The following is a 16,451-nucleotide window of genomic DNA, read 5'->3' on the forward strand; positions in this document are numbered from 1 at the left end:
TAGATTTTATTTCCATTGGAGTGACAAGTGCTCACTCAAATCTCCCTCCATTTCACAGATAATGTATTTCCAGAAGAACAACTTGACATTCCACAGGGAAGACTAGCCTTTGCCACAGCCCATGGATTTCCCTAAAGAACAGTACAGTGTGTCTGTTGAGGGGTGGGCATCTGAGCACGGCCCCCAGAAACATGAGAGGCAGGACCCTGTGGGCCTGAAATATTCCATGCAATGCGGCTGAGCAAGTGCCGAATCCCCACATCAGTCCAGGAGTGGACCACGTCCTCAGGTCCACAGACACCCCGTCAGGGTGCAGTGGGGTGGAGGACAAGTGTCTGAGGCCAGGAGCCGGCTCATTCGCTCTCAGTGTCTTCTGAGGATGAGGACACCTGTAGGTCATCGTGGAGGATACTCCAGGGGACATAGTCACAGGCTCCATCCGACATCTGGGTGGCAGGAAGGCCCTGAGCAGGGCCTGGCTTCTCGGGAGGAAGGAATGAGGGAGCTGCTAGGAACCTGGAGCTCCAGCAGCTTCTGTCCAATCTGGTGAAGACCATTCTCAGGGGCTGAGTGGGGGCCAGCACAGAGGGCGGCCGTGGGGACACGGTGCACGGCTGCAGCGTTTCCAGGTGAGGTGTGGCAGGTGTGGGCCGGGTGCCCCTGCTTGGCAGGAGGGCAGGTGTCTTCCGGGTCTGCGGGGGCACGGCTGTGCATCCACGTGCACATATGCTTCCTGGAGGACATAGACTCCCCGAAATCCCCAGGTAGGCTCCCTGGATGCTCCTGGGGGTGTGCTGGGTGGGGCTCGATCGCGCTTTCTTTCGGGGGTTCTGGGTCCTGTCTAGGGGCATCTGGGCACAGTTCTTGCCTGGAGTCTGGAGGGCCATTTGGGAATTGTCTGCCAATGCGTTGCTGACAGCGGGACAGGTGTTCTCCTCAGGATACTTGGGTGGTGCCTGGGTGTGTCCCAGCCCATGGACCTTGGTGCCAGCCTGGGGATCTTCGAGGGAGACTGGGAAGGGCCTCTTGGCTCTCTGCTGCACAACCAGGCTATCAGCCCTGACACAGGGTTGGCGTGCCGGCTGAGGTGTGTCAGCAACCGGCATTTCCTGGACACCAGGAGGTCCACTAGGTGGGCTGAGGCTGACTTTAGGGCTACTGAGAGGAGATATGGAATGGGATCGGACACGCACGTCAGGGTTCTCAGTACGTGCCTCCGTCAGCAGGGAAGGCTCAGGGATAGAAGGCCTCCTGGTGGTGTAGACGGGCATCGGCATGTGTGGACGCTGTGGGAAAAGAGAACACACGGGACACCATGAGTGTGGCCTCGGCACCAAGGCAAAAGGAACATTCAGGAAAGAAAGAAACCAACAAATGCCTAAGACCTTCTGAACCACCCCCTCCCCCAGAACAGGGAAAGAAAGAGATGGGATCTGTTGACCTACAAGTAGGGAATCCGGCTCCAGGGCTGGTCCGGAACAAAGGCATGACTGGATGCTGTTGATGCAGTTTTGACATCGGGGAGGAACACACAAATTTTAGCCTCACATCGATGCTTCCTCCATTGGACCAGCTCTTCCATCCACTCTGCTCACGAGGCTATAGGAGTCCTGCTGCTGGAGGGTCACAGTGGCAGCTCCTGAGGAGGGATGGGCAGTGGGGGAATGTGTCAGGAAGGACAGCGGCTTGTTCTTCTCTAAGGATGGCATGTGTTCCAGGAGTGTCCGCCAATGACCTTCACATGTCAACAAACCCACTGTTCGCACACATTCAAGGCATAAGGCAACATCATGGGCACCAAGGGAAAAATGGGTGCAAAGACCGGGCCACTCAACTGCCCCTGGTCAGAGTGGAAGTGGAGCCCCGCCCTCCCCCAGGAGGCCAATGGAGCCCAGCGAGTGCCCCACAGAGCACAGCAGCCGGGAAGCAGCGCACACTCACCCTCACATAGTCACAAGATTCTGTGCCTTCCTTCCAGGTGCGCTTCTGCCCCTCTCGGGGTCTCCTGGGGAACCTCTGGAGCAGGGCCTTCCTCTGCTCGGCTTCTTGCCTGCACAAGAAATCAAAGCATGGAAAGGAGAAGGAACTCCCTTCCCTGTCTTCCAGCTGGACACCAGCTCCGGGCTTGGGCCAACATGGTCTTTTCCCTACTCCGCCATTTGACGCCCACGCCTGCCCCTCACCCTGACTAAAGTGAGCCCACCAGGTCGTCCAGGCAGTTTCTCTCATTCAGAGCCTATGAGAGAGTTTGCCTTGTATTGTGCCAAGCTCCATACATTCACTGGTGCAGGCACACTGCTCCAGCCACAAAACCCCACACCAAGTCAGCAAGGACAGCACCATCAGCCAAATGTGGTCCCTGTTAGCCTGGGAGCTCCTCTGCCTGCCTCGCCTCTCCTGACTCTGCCCGCACGCTGCAGGGCACACAGTGTGCATGCGCACAGACACGGTGTCTGTCGGTCTCATCCCTGGCATTCGGGTCAGCAAGCCCCATTACTCACCTTCGTCTCTCTACTTTCTCCCTCTCAGCCTGGTTCAACAGCCCAGCCTGGTGCCGCTGGTCCCGCTGACTCCACGGCTCCACGTTCTCCTTCAGCCTCCTGGAGCCCAAGGCCACGGGAATGAGGGTTGCGCCCCAGTGTTTTATGGGGCATCTGGTGCTTGATGCCTTGTGTCCAAAGGCCCCACAGTCCCTGCACTTTACCTGGGGGAGGAAGGGGGAGGAGTCAGTGCATCCATTCAAATGCCAGTGAACCTGCCAAGCACACCAATGGGAGGCCATCCTCAGGGTGTGGCACATGGGTTGAGGACAGGGGACATCCTATCTGGCTAGTGAGGTGCCAGCATAGTGAAGACCTCAGGATGCTTCCTCCACAGCCCATGGAAAGGGGAGGGGAGGGGAGGGGAGGGGAGAAGGCATTGGAGGTGTCAGGTTGAAGACAGGTGGAAGCATCATTAAGATTAAGATTCGGGAATCTTAATCTGAAGGCTGAATCTGATCTTATGGTGCCCTGGGGCTGATGCTCAGAGCCTCTGAGTGTCCCAATGTGTAGCCTGGGGCATTTCCTGCCCATGTCACATTGGACAACTGAGTCTGGGCCATGATCTTCTGGGAGCCTAGCCTGTCTCAAGACTCCTGGCAGAGCTCCTGCTTCAAAACCCATGCCAGCCTCCACACTTACCCTGGGATCCTCCTCCTCTGGTCTGGGAACTCTGAGGGCCAGTCCTGCTGTCTGTGGCCTCTTGCCCTTCTGGGCTCTCAAGGGTCTGTTGGGCCCAAGCTGGGTGTGACGCGCCGCCATCAGTCCCACGTCCTGGAGGGACAAGTCAGTCTGCTTCGGGGATGGGTTTCGGGTAGCCTGAGGCAAAAGAAACAAGTGAGTCCTATTCACCATGACATCGGCCTCCTCCCTGTACCGTCTTACCAAGGAGGCATTAGCGAGTGTCAGGACATTTGTGCCAAACACACAATTCCCACTGTCTCTTCTCTTTCCTCCTTCCTGTCTACACCCTCCTGGCCAAGCCACATCCCCGCTCTGAGGAAGCCCACCCTGGAGGCTCAGGGATTCTTGTTGACACTATCATTAAGTCTCTCCAAATCCCCTGTGGAAACAAAACCAGGGACGAGACCTCTCCCGATTGAGGCCCAGTGGGATCCACCATGGAGCACGCAAAAGGCAAAAGCATCGGGAAAGTGGGCTTCCCTCTCTCATATCTGAATGCCCCTTGGGACGCCAGAGGAAGCCATAGTTAAGTCCAGATACACTGGGAAAACACATTCCCCTCTACTCGATGGGAAGCTGCCCATCTGAGCACTTCCATTCCATGTGTTCGTGGCAGTGCCCCTAATTAACTGCCATCGAAACTTTGGGAAGTGAATTTCTTTTCACCTTGCGAACCAGGTAATTCTTCTATTGAAAAAAAAGTCAGTTATTTATGGGAGAGAGAGAGAGAGAGAGAGAGAGAGAGTGTGTGTGTGTGTGTGTGTGTGTGTGTGTGTGTAAGGGAGAGTGATCACCTGAGCTGTATGGACAGAGGGAGAAGCAGACACTCCCTGGGCAGGAAACCCAGTGAGCGAGCGCCTGGATTCATCTCCAGAGCCTGAGATCATGACCCGACCCAAGTCAGACCCTGAAACAATGGAGCTGCGCAGGCGCCCTGATCCTGTGTCTTCTCTAGGTCTGCAGTGCCCACTGAGACATTTACAGGCCTTCTGTCCCTGCTCGTCTACCACCCCACACCAATGTGACACTCGAGGCCCCATTCCATTGGCATTGGAACCTCCGGCTGTCCTGGGCATTCACAGCCATGCCTTGGCTCAGTCCCTGCTCTTAGAACATGTTAGACCAGAAAGAGTCCTTAACCCATGGAGGAAGGGCCAATCCCTCCACCATTTCCTCACTGTCCCATTATTCGCTCAGGAAAGGTAGGACCAGTGGTCCGAAAACTCACCTGAAGTGCAACTGTGGTCCTCACGCCTGTCAGGAGATGCTGGGAAAGGTCCTGGACAGGCTCCACTGCAGGAGACGGTGTGTCCCGTGGGAGAGAGGGATGGTGAGGAATGGCCACTTCCGTTGCTCCCTGACTTTTATACTGCTCCGAGGTCACGTGACGTTTCAACCACTTGAAAGACATCCATCTAATCCTCTTAGCTGCAGCAGGGTTTGAGCCAATCAGCAGCTGCAAGGAAGCTAATGATGCCCTCATCAGAAAGATTTCTATGACTCTGTGTGTGTGCCTGTGTGTGTGTGTGTCTGGGTGTGAATGGAGATGTAGGTCCATGCGGATTTGGTGGATACCAAAATTTCTGCAGGTGAAATTATATTGGTATATTTCAGCGTGGGAATTAACCTCAGGACTCACGGTTCCTGAACTATTTGTATTTTGCCAGCACTTCTGCTCAATTTAGAGCTAATAGCAATAAGAATGGGGTCACACTTTGAGGTTATTCATAATGTAATATCCTTTTTGTCAATTAACTTTCAGTTAAAAACTGAAATATCATAAAGAGCAAAAGCTTCCAATCGGCACTAATCACTTGATTGGATTAAGGGATTTGGGAGTGGTCCCTTTCTCATAGAGACCTATCAGGCCAGCCCACCTCCTCATCTTGCCTCCCTCAACAGACAGCACCTTCAGGTCTTTCTCAACCTCCCTAACAGCAGCCCCTGCACCTTTCTGAACAGAATTTGATCCGAGTTTCCATGTTGAATGGATACCTTTATGAATGTCCTTTTTCTTCTTGAGTAACTTCAAGTGAGCGAAGGAGAGTTAGACGTTAGTGCTCTAGAACAGGGAAGATCTCTTTCCCAAAGGAGCTCAGGTATCCCAGGGGAACGCCTTCTCCTCACCAGTCAGAGGCTTTGAGGCTGTAACCAATTATTTGGGGTATATGGTGTCCATGCTTTGCTTCTGCACTTCCATCTCTCTCAACTATGATCTCAACCTACAAAGATTATGAAGGTTTTGATGAATACCAGTATCTGCCTAGGTGTGGCCTGGGTCCACCACAAGAGAAATCCTCTGGCTGGTTTTATGCTTTTGGGAAACATTCCTTTGAACTCCGTTTCCTACAAGAGTCTATATCCTAAATGCAGTGTTTATATGCCTCATTTTAACTGTTCCTCAGGGAATTCCACCCCAATATCCTTTATATTCTCTTGATTCAGTTGGAGTACGTTGTAGGCTTGTGCCTTTTTCCACATTACTGAGTAACACTGGACTCCACAGATCTAATTGACTTGGATGTGGGAACTTTGATGCAAAGATGCAAACATGTTTCATTTTTTGTTTCTTGTTTAAGATGATAGATGATAGATAGATAGATGATAGATAGATAGATAGATAGATAGATAGATAGATGATAGATAGATTTGAGACAAGAAGAGACCAGAGAGAAACCACAGAGTAGCAGGAGAGTGGGGGCTGAAAAATAGAGGGAGAGAGATTCTCAAGGAGATTACCCAGCAGCGTGCTGAGCTGCCTCCCACATTCCTGAGACCAACGTGTTTCACATTATTTTTCATTTCCAGTTAAGAAGCATAGGACACTAAGGCCCTTGACCAGACATTATCTAGAACACCTCAACTGCCAAAGCAGCCACATTGGAAGGAATTGGCATCGGATTCCTTCCTGACAGTGGGGCTTTTCCTTATCCACTACTGTCCCACGTCTATGAACCAGAGTATCTTCACTCCCTTGCTCTTACTCTGTGTGGGATTTCTTAAAATTCCATTCTCTCCCTGAGTTCCCTTCCTTGTTTATGGAGTCTTCAGGTACCATGTTTCCTTCAATTCTTTGCTTCTGTATGATCCCTGGCATGTGAGACCCAACATGCTAGAGCCACCACATGGAACTGGTTTACTTAGATGTCTCCAAATGGAACAATCCCGAATGCAACAAAATGTATTGTTTCCATAAGGGTTCCAAATTGTGTATCACACAATCACTAAAAATTTTAAAGACAGGATTAGCTCTGTCCACTGCCAGAAGAGTGAATGCAATGGCTTCTGCTAAAGAAACTAAAATACTGTATTGAAACCTCCTCATCTCGCCCTCTGGTAACAGGAGGCTAATGTATTTTATGTCTCCTTATCACCACTTGGTTGGGTTTCTTGTCCCAGTAAAATGAGCACTTTTAATAATATAACTGTGGAATGGATTGTTCCTATCTCCATGCCTTTACTGTGGTTGATTACCAACAGTGGAGAGGCAGAGGTAAGATGTGGTCCATCTGTGGTATCTTCTATTAGAGCAGTTGGTAATGGGATAATGCATTCCCCATGTGAGGAGGCAATCTCCCTAGAAGCTGTTTCCACAAGTCTCCTGCATGAGCTCAAACCTGTTACGACACACACATGCCCCCTAGGATATCTCCTGTGAAAAGCCCTGACGTTGTTTTCTCCTGCTGGACAACACAAAAGCTCAGGAAGGGAAGTCAAGTAATCCCTTCAGCTTACATCCACCCACCATGGCCAGGAACCTACCCTCGTTGTCAACCTCACAGACCACTGATTCAATGTGGCCTCCCAGATTAATTAAGCCTCCACACACTGCCATGGAATCTAGCCTGGGGCTGTCCCCAAATCCCAGTTTCAGCCCAGATCCCTATTGTGAAAACATTTCCAGCCTGACATCTTGCAAAAGGTTGATGGAGCCAGGACTCAACTCATTGTCACCTGGAAACAGGTTGGAGGTCTCCCTAGAACTGCATCCAGGATTGGCAATTCCGGGTTCCCTGGAAAGGACTGGGGAATCTGTTCTGTGGGAGGCTATGGAGATTCTTCGGTCTGTCCTCCTGACTAATAGATCTTGATATAGAGTGAAACCCCTTAAGTGACTAATGGATACCTGGACAGGATGAGCATTGACCTCCAGACACCTACCCAGAGAATTCATCTGCTGACTGTCCAGCCTCCACAGTCCCCACAATGTGCTATCCAACCATCTCCTGGTCATCCCTCCCAGGTGTCTCTACTAGCCTTGGCCAGAGATGGTGTGCTCCTGGTTCAAATCTACTCCCCCCACCTAATTTTTCACACACACTTCTTCCTGGTCAGAGCCCTCATAACTGAAGAGACCCTGAAGAATAATGTGCCCATGTCCCATTGCATGTCCCCATAAATGGCTCCTGGTGCTTCCCCTATATTAATCCAGTGAGTAGGAGTGAGACATTCCCATAGAGGGAGGATATGAATTTAGGTTGCTGGTGACCTAGATGTAGCTGCAGGAATTCCACTCAGAGTAAACAGGCAAAGAAGCCTCTGTGAGGAGCCGGCCTGGAAATAAAATAATTATTTCAAATATCTGAAATACTGGGGAGTAAAAGCATGCACACCAAATCATATGTTGCAGTCTTCTATTAAGAATAAAAAAAACACACAACTGCCTAATAACATTTTAGATCAAAAATGAACAAAGCAGATGCAATATTCCCCATAACAATTTCAGAAAAATAATATCAACAAGTACAGAAAATGTCTTCTAGGAGAAAACATGGTATAATTTGCAGATCTCTGGATGGGATCTTTTTCTAAATCAGAAATTCAGACATTTGTAAAACAGTTTCAGATTAACTTGTTTACTTCTGTTTACAACCAATGTACAAATTGCCAGGATGATTTACCTACATTTTTTAGAAAATGTATTTCAGTAAGACAAACTTGACATTCTGGATTGGTAAGCACCCTTTGAGATTCCCATATATATACCTAACGAAAAACTGCAGTGTCTGTGTAGTGGGGGGAGTATATGTGTAGGCGCCCAAAAGCATAACACGTAGCACATTGTGGACTTGACCATTTCCAACTAGTTCAGCGGAGGAATTGCTGGTTCACCATATCAGTCCAGGAGGGGGACATATCCTTATTCCAACAGACTCCTCCTGAGGGTCCTCTTCTGTGAAAGACAAGTCTCCCAGTCCATGAGCTGTCTCATTCCCTATGACAGTCTTCAGAGGACGAGGATACCTACAGGTCTTCTTAGGAAACTCTAGCAAACACATACACAGAGGTTCCCTCACTCTTTATGACACGATAAACTGTGTTTGTAAAAAAAAAAAAAAAATTCCCAGACATGAAAGAAACCTTGACACTTTCTATCTCTAATCTGCCTCTGTTACATGAAAATCTACAAAAAAGTGTGATTTCTTCTGCACAGTTCCTATTGTCCCTTACTTTCCAGTAAGGGTGGCATGTCCAAGTTTGAATACAGAGTGAACATACATTATGATGAGATGTCACAACTGCACATCTATGGTCACACTCAGAAGCTTTTGGTTATCATGCGATAATTTTCATTCTACAATCAATTTGTCAATTACTTCTGTAAGAAATAGAATGATAACACAGAGCACCTATAACCTGACCTCAAAAACCATTTTGCTAGATTCGTGAACTTGGCACTGTTTTTCTGAGGTATCAACCCAGGTCCAAATGTGAATTTGAACTGGTCTGAAATCCAGAGTCCACTTCTTCTGTGGCAGGAGGTGCCACATAGCAGACGGTAGCAAAATATTCATAGAAACTTATGTTCAGTGGGAGGCTGGGCATTTCCCCTTGGAATAAGAGTCCCTGTCAGTTTCCTTCTCTGCCGTCTTAATGTAGGAGATAGTGAAGGGAACATAATACATTCAATGAGATTCAATCAGGCTGGATGCAGTTATCTCCCCAAAATAAGCATTTAATTCCTTTCTTACCATTTCCAAGCAATGACCAAAACACATCGCTGGCAAGGCCCCACGCATGCTTCTGTTCAGGCAAATATTCTTTCGATATAAATAGAAGATAAGCAATGGGAAGTGCGGAGCATGACGAGAGGGTCGAATATACTTCAAATCCAGGTCCTCAGCATCATATCCACTCTCAATCCTGACTGCTCACTGCCTCTCACCTGCAAGTTGCCCCTACTCTCCCCAAGGCTGAAGGAGAGGCCGGTTCCTGGATAGACCCCATATGAATCCACACTATTCCAATATAAGATCATGACAATGAACCCGCTTTAAAAGTCAGTGTCCTCTAGTTTCAGTCGAAGGCCATAGCCCATGAACACACCCAGATAGATGGTTCTTCCATACATACAGAACACACATTTCACACAACACCAAATATTTCCAGTGTGGGACTGTGTTCGGGTTTGGTGAGTGAGTGACACCGTGTGTGTGTGTGTGTGTGTGTGTGCGCACGCGCCCATGTGCAACAAAGTTAGTAGACACATCCCTGCACTGCTTCCCCAGACCTCTGTCCCTTCTTGCTCGTCCTCTTTGTTGGTCTGGCTCTCCCTGGCACATGCGGGACTTTGGCCACGTCCCCGGCCACGTGAGGTGGGATCATCCCAGCTGCAGTGTGGAGCAGGTCCATGGTTTGCTGAGGATGATTCTTGGGCATCTCATGTCTGTATTTGGAGTGCTGAAGGATGACTGCATTGTCAGGAAGAGCAATTTCTCTTCTCCTGACATGAAGTTCAGGCTTAGGTCGGTTGCGTTCTTGGAGGCATCTCCCCTGGTCTAATGTGGTTTGTTGCCTTGAGGTCTCTTCCCCGTGCTCCTCCGACTCAACAAGGTTCACAGTGGGATCCCTTGTGCTCTCTCCTGAGGCCTCACCCACCTCTGCGGGGTCTGCCTCGGGAGATGCGATTCCTCCCTCGACTGACCCACTCACAAGGTCTCTTTCCATATCGGTCTTCTGCATATAAAAGAGGACATAGGCAAGTTGGCGCAGGGCACAAGTCACAACGCAGGCGCTGATCTTAGCATCATCCATTTTATGCCACTGGCCGTTTCCTGCCTTTACGAAACAGAAATAACGTCCACTGTGGCAACTCCACCCAGCATGCACCAGCACGGCATAGAGCACATAAACCAAGGGTCCTGCCCTCCGCTCAGACAGGGAGTGTTGCATGTCAAGGCACTCAGGATATTGCATCTCCTTAGTCATTTTGTTGCCTGTGAAGTCTGAGAATCGTTTCAAGACCAGGATGAGGACTTTTGCACAACTGTGCCAAGTCAACACCTTGGACGCAGGCACTTTCTCTAGACACTTACTACAATGGTAGGCATTTTCACCTTCAAGCATTTCGGGCTTCACCAACTGCTCCAAAGCTTGGCTGACACTCTGAGCAGCCCCGATGTCCAGGCTGATGTCCAGGTAAGGTTCCAGAGTGCTGGAAATGCCTTGGCAGTGGAGACACTGGATTTGTGACCTCCAGTACCCCCCAAAGATATGCTGGATGAGGGTGCTGTCCTGAGCATGCTGAGAGTCTGAGGGCTTGTCTTCAGGCAAGCATGCTTGCTGCATTGCATCCAGAATGAACATGAGATACTCATGGGCATCTTCTTGCTTGTGTGTGTGGAAGGTGGCGAGCAGGAGTGGAAGGGGTCGGAGCACACGTCCAGGATGGCAGAGAACCCGGGTCATGTGAGCCTGCAGAGTACACAGCATGCAGGATGTCTGCTTCCTACAGGCTGTCCCGTGCTTCTGGGACAGCACGTAGCTGGCAAGGGGCTCTGTGTAGGTCAGACACTGTAGGGTTGCATTCACGTAGCAAGTGTTCCCCATGTTCTGAAGCCCAGCTCCCACCTGGGAAAGATCCTCCCAACTCAGAGGCGTCTTGGTGGGAGGCCACCCTGCTGATGCGGGAGCCAAAGGATCAGTCAGGGAGGAGAGTGTCTTTGATGCAGGGGATGTCTTCTCAGGCAGAGAGGGTCCTCCGTGGACTTCAGCACCACTTCTCTGTGACCAGCATGATTGGGGTTTGGGAGAGTCGTTGAACTGAGACTCCTCTGAGCGGTGGAGGTAGGCAGCGTCCATGTCGGCAGAAACAGTGTCCACAAGATAAATTCAACCAGGAGCTTCAGGTCACAAAGGGATGCTTCTCTCACTGAGCCAGTTTCCAAATGGCAGATAGTGACCCTCACCTCCACCTTTTATGGCTTTTGGGCCCTGGGATAAGGCACAAAATCCTCTAATCCACTGGAATCGCTTGATTGGATTACAGGATTTGGGTGTGGTCCCTTTCTCATAGAGAACATTCAGGTCAGCCCACCTCCTAATCTTGCCTCTGAAAACAGCCAACACATTCAGATTCTTCTCAACCTCTTTAAGTGTCCCTGCACCTTTCTGAACAGAATTTGTTCAGAGTTTCTATGTTCAAAGGAAATCTTTTTGAAAGTCCTTTTCCTTTGACTAACCGCAAGGGAGCCAAGGAGTGTCAGATGTCAGTCCTGTAGGACAGGGAAGATCACTTTCCCAAAGGAGCTGAGATACCACATAGGAACACGTTCTCCTCACCAGCCAGAATGTTTGTAGCTGTAACCAATTATTTGGGAACGTGGCATCCATTGCTTTGCTTCTACACCTTCATCTCTCTCTACTATGATTCCAATATACAAAGATTATGAAGGTTTAGATGAATATCATTTTCTGCTTAGGTGTGTCTCGGGTCTACAACAAGAGAAATTCTCTGGCTGGTTCTATGCTTTGGGAAAGATTCCTTTAAAACTCCTTTTCCTGCAAGTCTATATCTTAAATCCAGTTTTTATATGCCTAATTTTAACTGTTCCTCAGGTAATTCTATACCAATATCCATTATATACTTTTGATTTAATTGGAGTATGTTGTAGGCTTGCACATTTTTTACACATTATGGTTTTGGCAGTTGTAGATGCAGGGAGGAAGGCACTGCGGTGGCTCGTGGTTTGGAAATGCCATTATGGTTTATTCTGCTTACAGAATTAGTAGTGTCTGCTGAAAATTTTGAGTCGACAAGACAATTAATTCCTTCTTGTGACCATGACCTTTTCCAGTTTATGAATTTGGGTAAGTCTTAGGAAAGGTGGAAACCTAAGTCCATTAGTCTTCTTTACTAAACAGAGGCCAAGAACAACAGGAGCATTTTGCCAGGCCTTGGTAAGTGACTGGGCTTCAGAAACACTGGGGCCCTGCTGAATTCTTGACGTTCACTTGTCATCACTGGACACTAAGAGAATAAAAGTGTCATCTTTGACACCACCATGTTTTAGGATATTTATTCTGTAATCACGGAGTCCAAAAAATTTTTGTGTAGGATGCTCTTTATGATATCTCCGTTTTTAACTGGAAGTTTTAATTGACAAAATGAATGTTACATCATCAATATCCTCAAACTTTGACCCCATTTTCATTGCCATTAGCTCTAAATCGAGCAGAAGTGTTGGTAAAATACCAATAGTCAGGAAACAGGAGTCCTGAGGTTAATTCCCACGCTAAAATGTACCACTATGATTTCACTTGCAGAAATTTTGGTATCCACCAAATCCGCATGGACTTACATCTCCATTCAGAGACACACACACAGGCACACACACATAGAGCCCACCCGCTGTGGGCTCTGCAAATGGACATTGTTTTCTCCTGAGATGGGTTTTTCTTGTGTCAATGCTGGTAGCTTTGCGGGAACTGTGATCGTCAATATTTAACCCATGCAGCTTGTTTATTCTTTAGTGTTAATTTAGAATTGTGTGTAGTGTTTTATGTCCCTTAATAAAATATTAGCACAGATGAATAGCGTGCATGTCTTGCTTTTGATCTTGTTTTGTGGGGGGGTTTTCTCGGCATTTCTGAACCTCTCTATAATTATATTAATTCCATTAATTCCTCCAGCCTTAGTTACCTGAGGGGAGACAGCAGCTTGATCGGTTCAGGGAATACGTAGACATTGAGGATCTCCTGCACACCCAGGGTTCTGCGTGAAGTACTGCATAGGGAACATTGATCCCTGAGCATCCAGGGTGGGTGCCATTAGCACCACACGGGGCCTCGGTTGCACGTTGGTCTGTAATGGGACGAGTTGACGGTTGTCCTCTATACATATCCCAAAACCCACTTCAATGTTGGTTCATGCTGCCTCCTTCCTGAGGCCTGGGCATGGAGATTTTTCACCCTCCAGATGATTTCCCAAGGAGGCAATGTTTGACAAGTGGGCACATAATGGTCCAATAACACGAGACCCAGGACTGGTTGCTTCCTTCTGACTCTCTCTCTCTTTCTCTCTCTGTCTCTCATCCTCAGGCATATCTCTGATGTGGGCTCATGGAAACAAAACAATACAACACCATGTGAAACCAAACCAAATGAAACTAAATGAAACAAAACCAAATCAAACCAAACCAAACCAAACCAAACCAAACCAAACCAAAGCACATCCATTGTCGTGTTGAGAGAATTTCTTTTTTTAGGAAAAACAACTGACTGCTCTTTCCTCACTCCAGAGCACATGTTTAAGGGTGTTCCCTCTCTCTGTGCAGATGCCTGTAGGTGGAGGGTAGAGGAGCTCCTAGATGAGCGCACTGGGCTTTTAAAAGTCAGAGGTCAGTAGAGAAGCCATGGTGTGGGATCCTTCTCCTGCCCCCAAGGCCTAAGTAACTCCCATTCATGCAATCATTATGTGACCCAGGTCAGAGTCTGGTCCCTTGAGCCTTGGGCCCCGGTCTCATCCCATGAACACTTCCCTATTGCTATCTCACGGCTTCTGACGAAAATGCGGCTTCTTGGGCACTCAAGGGATGCGTGCAGTAATAGAAATGTTCCCTACTTTCTGGAAGCCTATGAAGATCCCAGAGGTCCAAGGGTAGAAAGGCCTATCCTCACAGGGGATGTTGGGATTGGAGCTAGTGAAGTAGCCTAAGGAGTCTTGAACCTGCAGATATATAGGGTACAGGGGTGAGGAGACAGGCAGGTGTGAGCAAAGGGCCATAAGGCTGGGTTCTCCATCAGAATTGGCACTTCATGTACAGTTGAGGGGATTCATTCCATGTGACCAGGGAGACCAGGGAGAAAGGCTAGCTGAAGAAGTCCTGAGCAGGCCCGTGCTCTCCCCTCTAGTCACCTCACGTGTCTTTTACTTCCCCGCCATCCATTAACCAAAGCAAAGCAAAGCAAAGCAAAGCAGACCAAACCTGTCTTCCCAAAGGAAAATCCACTCCCATCCAGATATGGAGGAAGACAGAGTTATCTGGACAAACTGGCATAGGTTATGGATACACCATGAGCGTGAGACACTAAATCTCAAAATTGTCAAGAAGCAAAACTTATAGATGGAGAACCATAAAATTCATTCCAGTGACAAAAAGCCAAACATGAAATGTATCTATAAAATAAAAATGTAAAAAAATTGATGTTAACAAAAGCCTTAAAATCAGAGTTGAGAAAATATGAAACCAGGTGAAAAGGGGAAAAACACAAAAAAGCATCGTATAATTTTAAACCGCAGGTATAGGAATCATTAGGTAAATGCTCAAATTCTGTATACTGTGTTGTCCCACACCCGGGATACGCAGTCCTTTGATGTCCATAAACATGGTGTTCATGGGATCTTCGGAGCTGATCTTCCGGGGGAGGGGCATGCTGCACTGATGCACAGTGGTCTGTTGCTCGTCTGGTTTACACCTCCCCTTGCCACGGGGTCTGGCTCATTGTGAGCTCTTTCTGGTTTTCCTGTGTGGCTTCGTTCCCTGAAAGCTCCCTGTGCCACTTTAGGAGACCAGCACAAAATGGCTGGAATCTGATCTCCAGTCTCAGAGCAGAGAGATCAGGCTCCTGCTCTTCAGTCAGCTCTCAGGGACAAGCAGGAGTCACTGCTGGGGGTGCCAGACGCTGCAGACTCCTGTGGTGGATGCCCAGACCAATCCGCCTGGAGGAGAGAGAGGGTTGCCCTGTTACTGTTTGTTCCAGGGTCCCTGCACTGAGGGCTGTCCCCCGGTGGTGCACCTACACCCTCTGTCTCTCCCAGGGCAAGGCGCAGGGTCCCCACTTCCCTGTCCCTTGCAGAATTCCCAGGTGGAGAGTGGTCAGCCGACTAGGCAAAGTGGCTCCAGTTTTACGGCCAACTGAGCTGAGAGCCCCCTTGCACTCTTGGTGACCATGACCAGTGTCCACAGCCCAGGATTTGGGAAGGCCACCCCCTCGGGCATCCCCAGTCTTTCTGGAATTCTGGGAATTCTGAGACACTGTGTCCGGACTAGTGTCTGCCCATTTCACCAACTGAGCTCCTTTCAGGCAAGGTTGTCTCTCACCAGATCAGATTGCTAAGGCTTGCAATTGTGGGCTCCGTGGCCCTTTCCTTTCCCAATACTGGGATGTGTAAACTGCCTGCCCTGCCATTTGCCTTCTGATGTATCACTTTGGATTCACGTCTCGCATCTCCCACCTTGCCGAGGGTGGTTGCTTTTCTACTTGCAGAGGTCCAGCAAGTCTTTTATTAAACGTCATGTTGACTTCCTGGCTGTTCACAATGATTTGGTAGCATCTACCTAGCTTCAAGGATCCAGATGAACTGAGGTCCCCAATTCTTCTACCATCTTGCCCCTTCCCTATAATTTTTCATTTCAATTGTAATTTTGCCACTGATTTACAGACTTGAACTCAATGATTTTTTAGAATATATTTATTCTTGAGAAAACAATAATCAATTTGCCAGGCTCCTCGGGGAGTTGGTACATATACAACGCCTAATATCTTTTGTAAGTTATCATAGAAATACAGGTATTGTGATGAAGCTATATGGAGTTAATGATGTGCATAGAAACAGGGTTAGAGGATGATAACACCTCTAATTAGTTCATATCCAAAAGTAGATACTGATGCATTGATGGGAAGCCAGAATGGTCACTGTCCTCCTAATTTCTGTCAAATGCACTTAGTCCTATTTGGGAAATTTCAAATTCGATGTAGAAAACTCTTCGTGTTTAACTGATGTGCAGTATCTGATGGCTCTAGCTTTGCTTATTTAATAGAGGATGCACGGGCATAGCTCGTTGTTTTCCTATCCCGAGGAATCCACCCACATGTAGAGAAAGTATCCTCTTTCTTTTAGAATATAAAATAAATATGTGTCACTTGCTTCAAAAAGTTAAAATACATTGGATCCAGAAGTGATGAGGTCTGAAGACAGGTGGAAAACCATTTGTCTTACTTAGA

The 16,451-nt window shown here is 48.4% G+C and overlaps 1 protein-coding gene across 1 annotated transcript; it reads right to left on the reverse strand.

The window, feature by feature from the left end:
* Positions 1-353: 353 nt before the first annotated feature.
* On the reverse strand, positions 354-14,878 carry LOC140615314 (ubiquitin carboxyl-terminal hydrolase 17-like protein 17). The gene is made up of 7 exons (XM_072795221.1): positions 14,798-14,878; positions 14,068-14,172; positions 9,736-11,075; positions 2,502-2,600; positions 1,942-2,050; positions 1,194-1,286; positions 354-446 (listed from the first exon to the last, which is right to left on the reverse strand). Exons 1-7 carry the CDS (start codon positions 14,876-14,878, stop codon positions 354-356), a joined length of 1,920 nt encoding a protein of 639 aa, XP_072651322.1.
* Between the last annotated feature and the right edge of the window lie 1,573 nt (positions 14,879-16,451).

The sequence above is a fragment of the Canis lupus genome, chromosome 23 (assembly GCF_048164855.1).
Source record: "Canis lupus baileyi chromosome 23, mCanLup2.hap1, whole genome shotgun sequence".
Classification (NCBI taxonomy): Eukaryota; Metazoa; Chordata; class Mammalia; order Carnivora; family Canidae; genus Canis; species Canis lupus.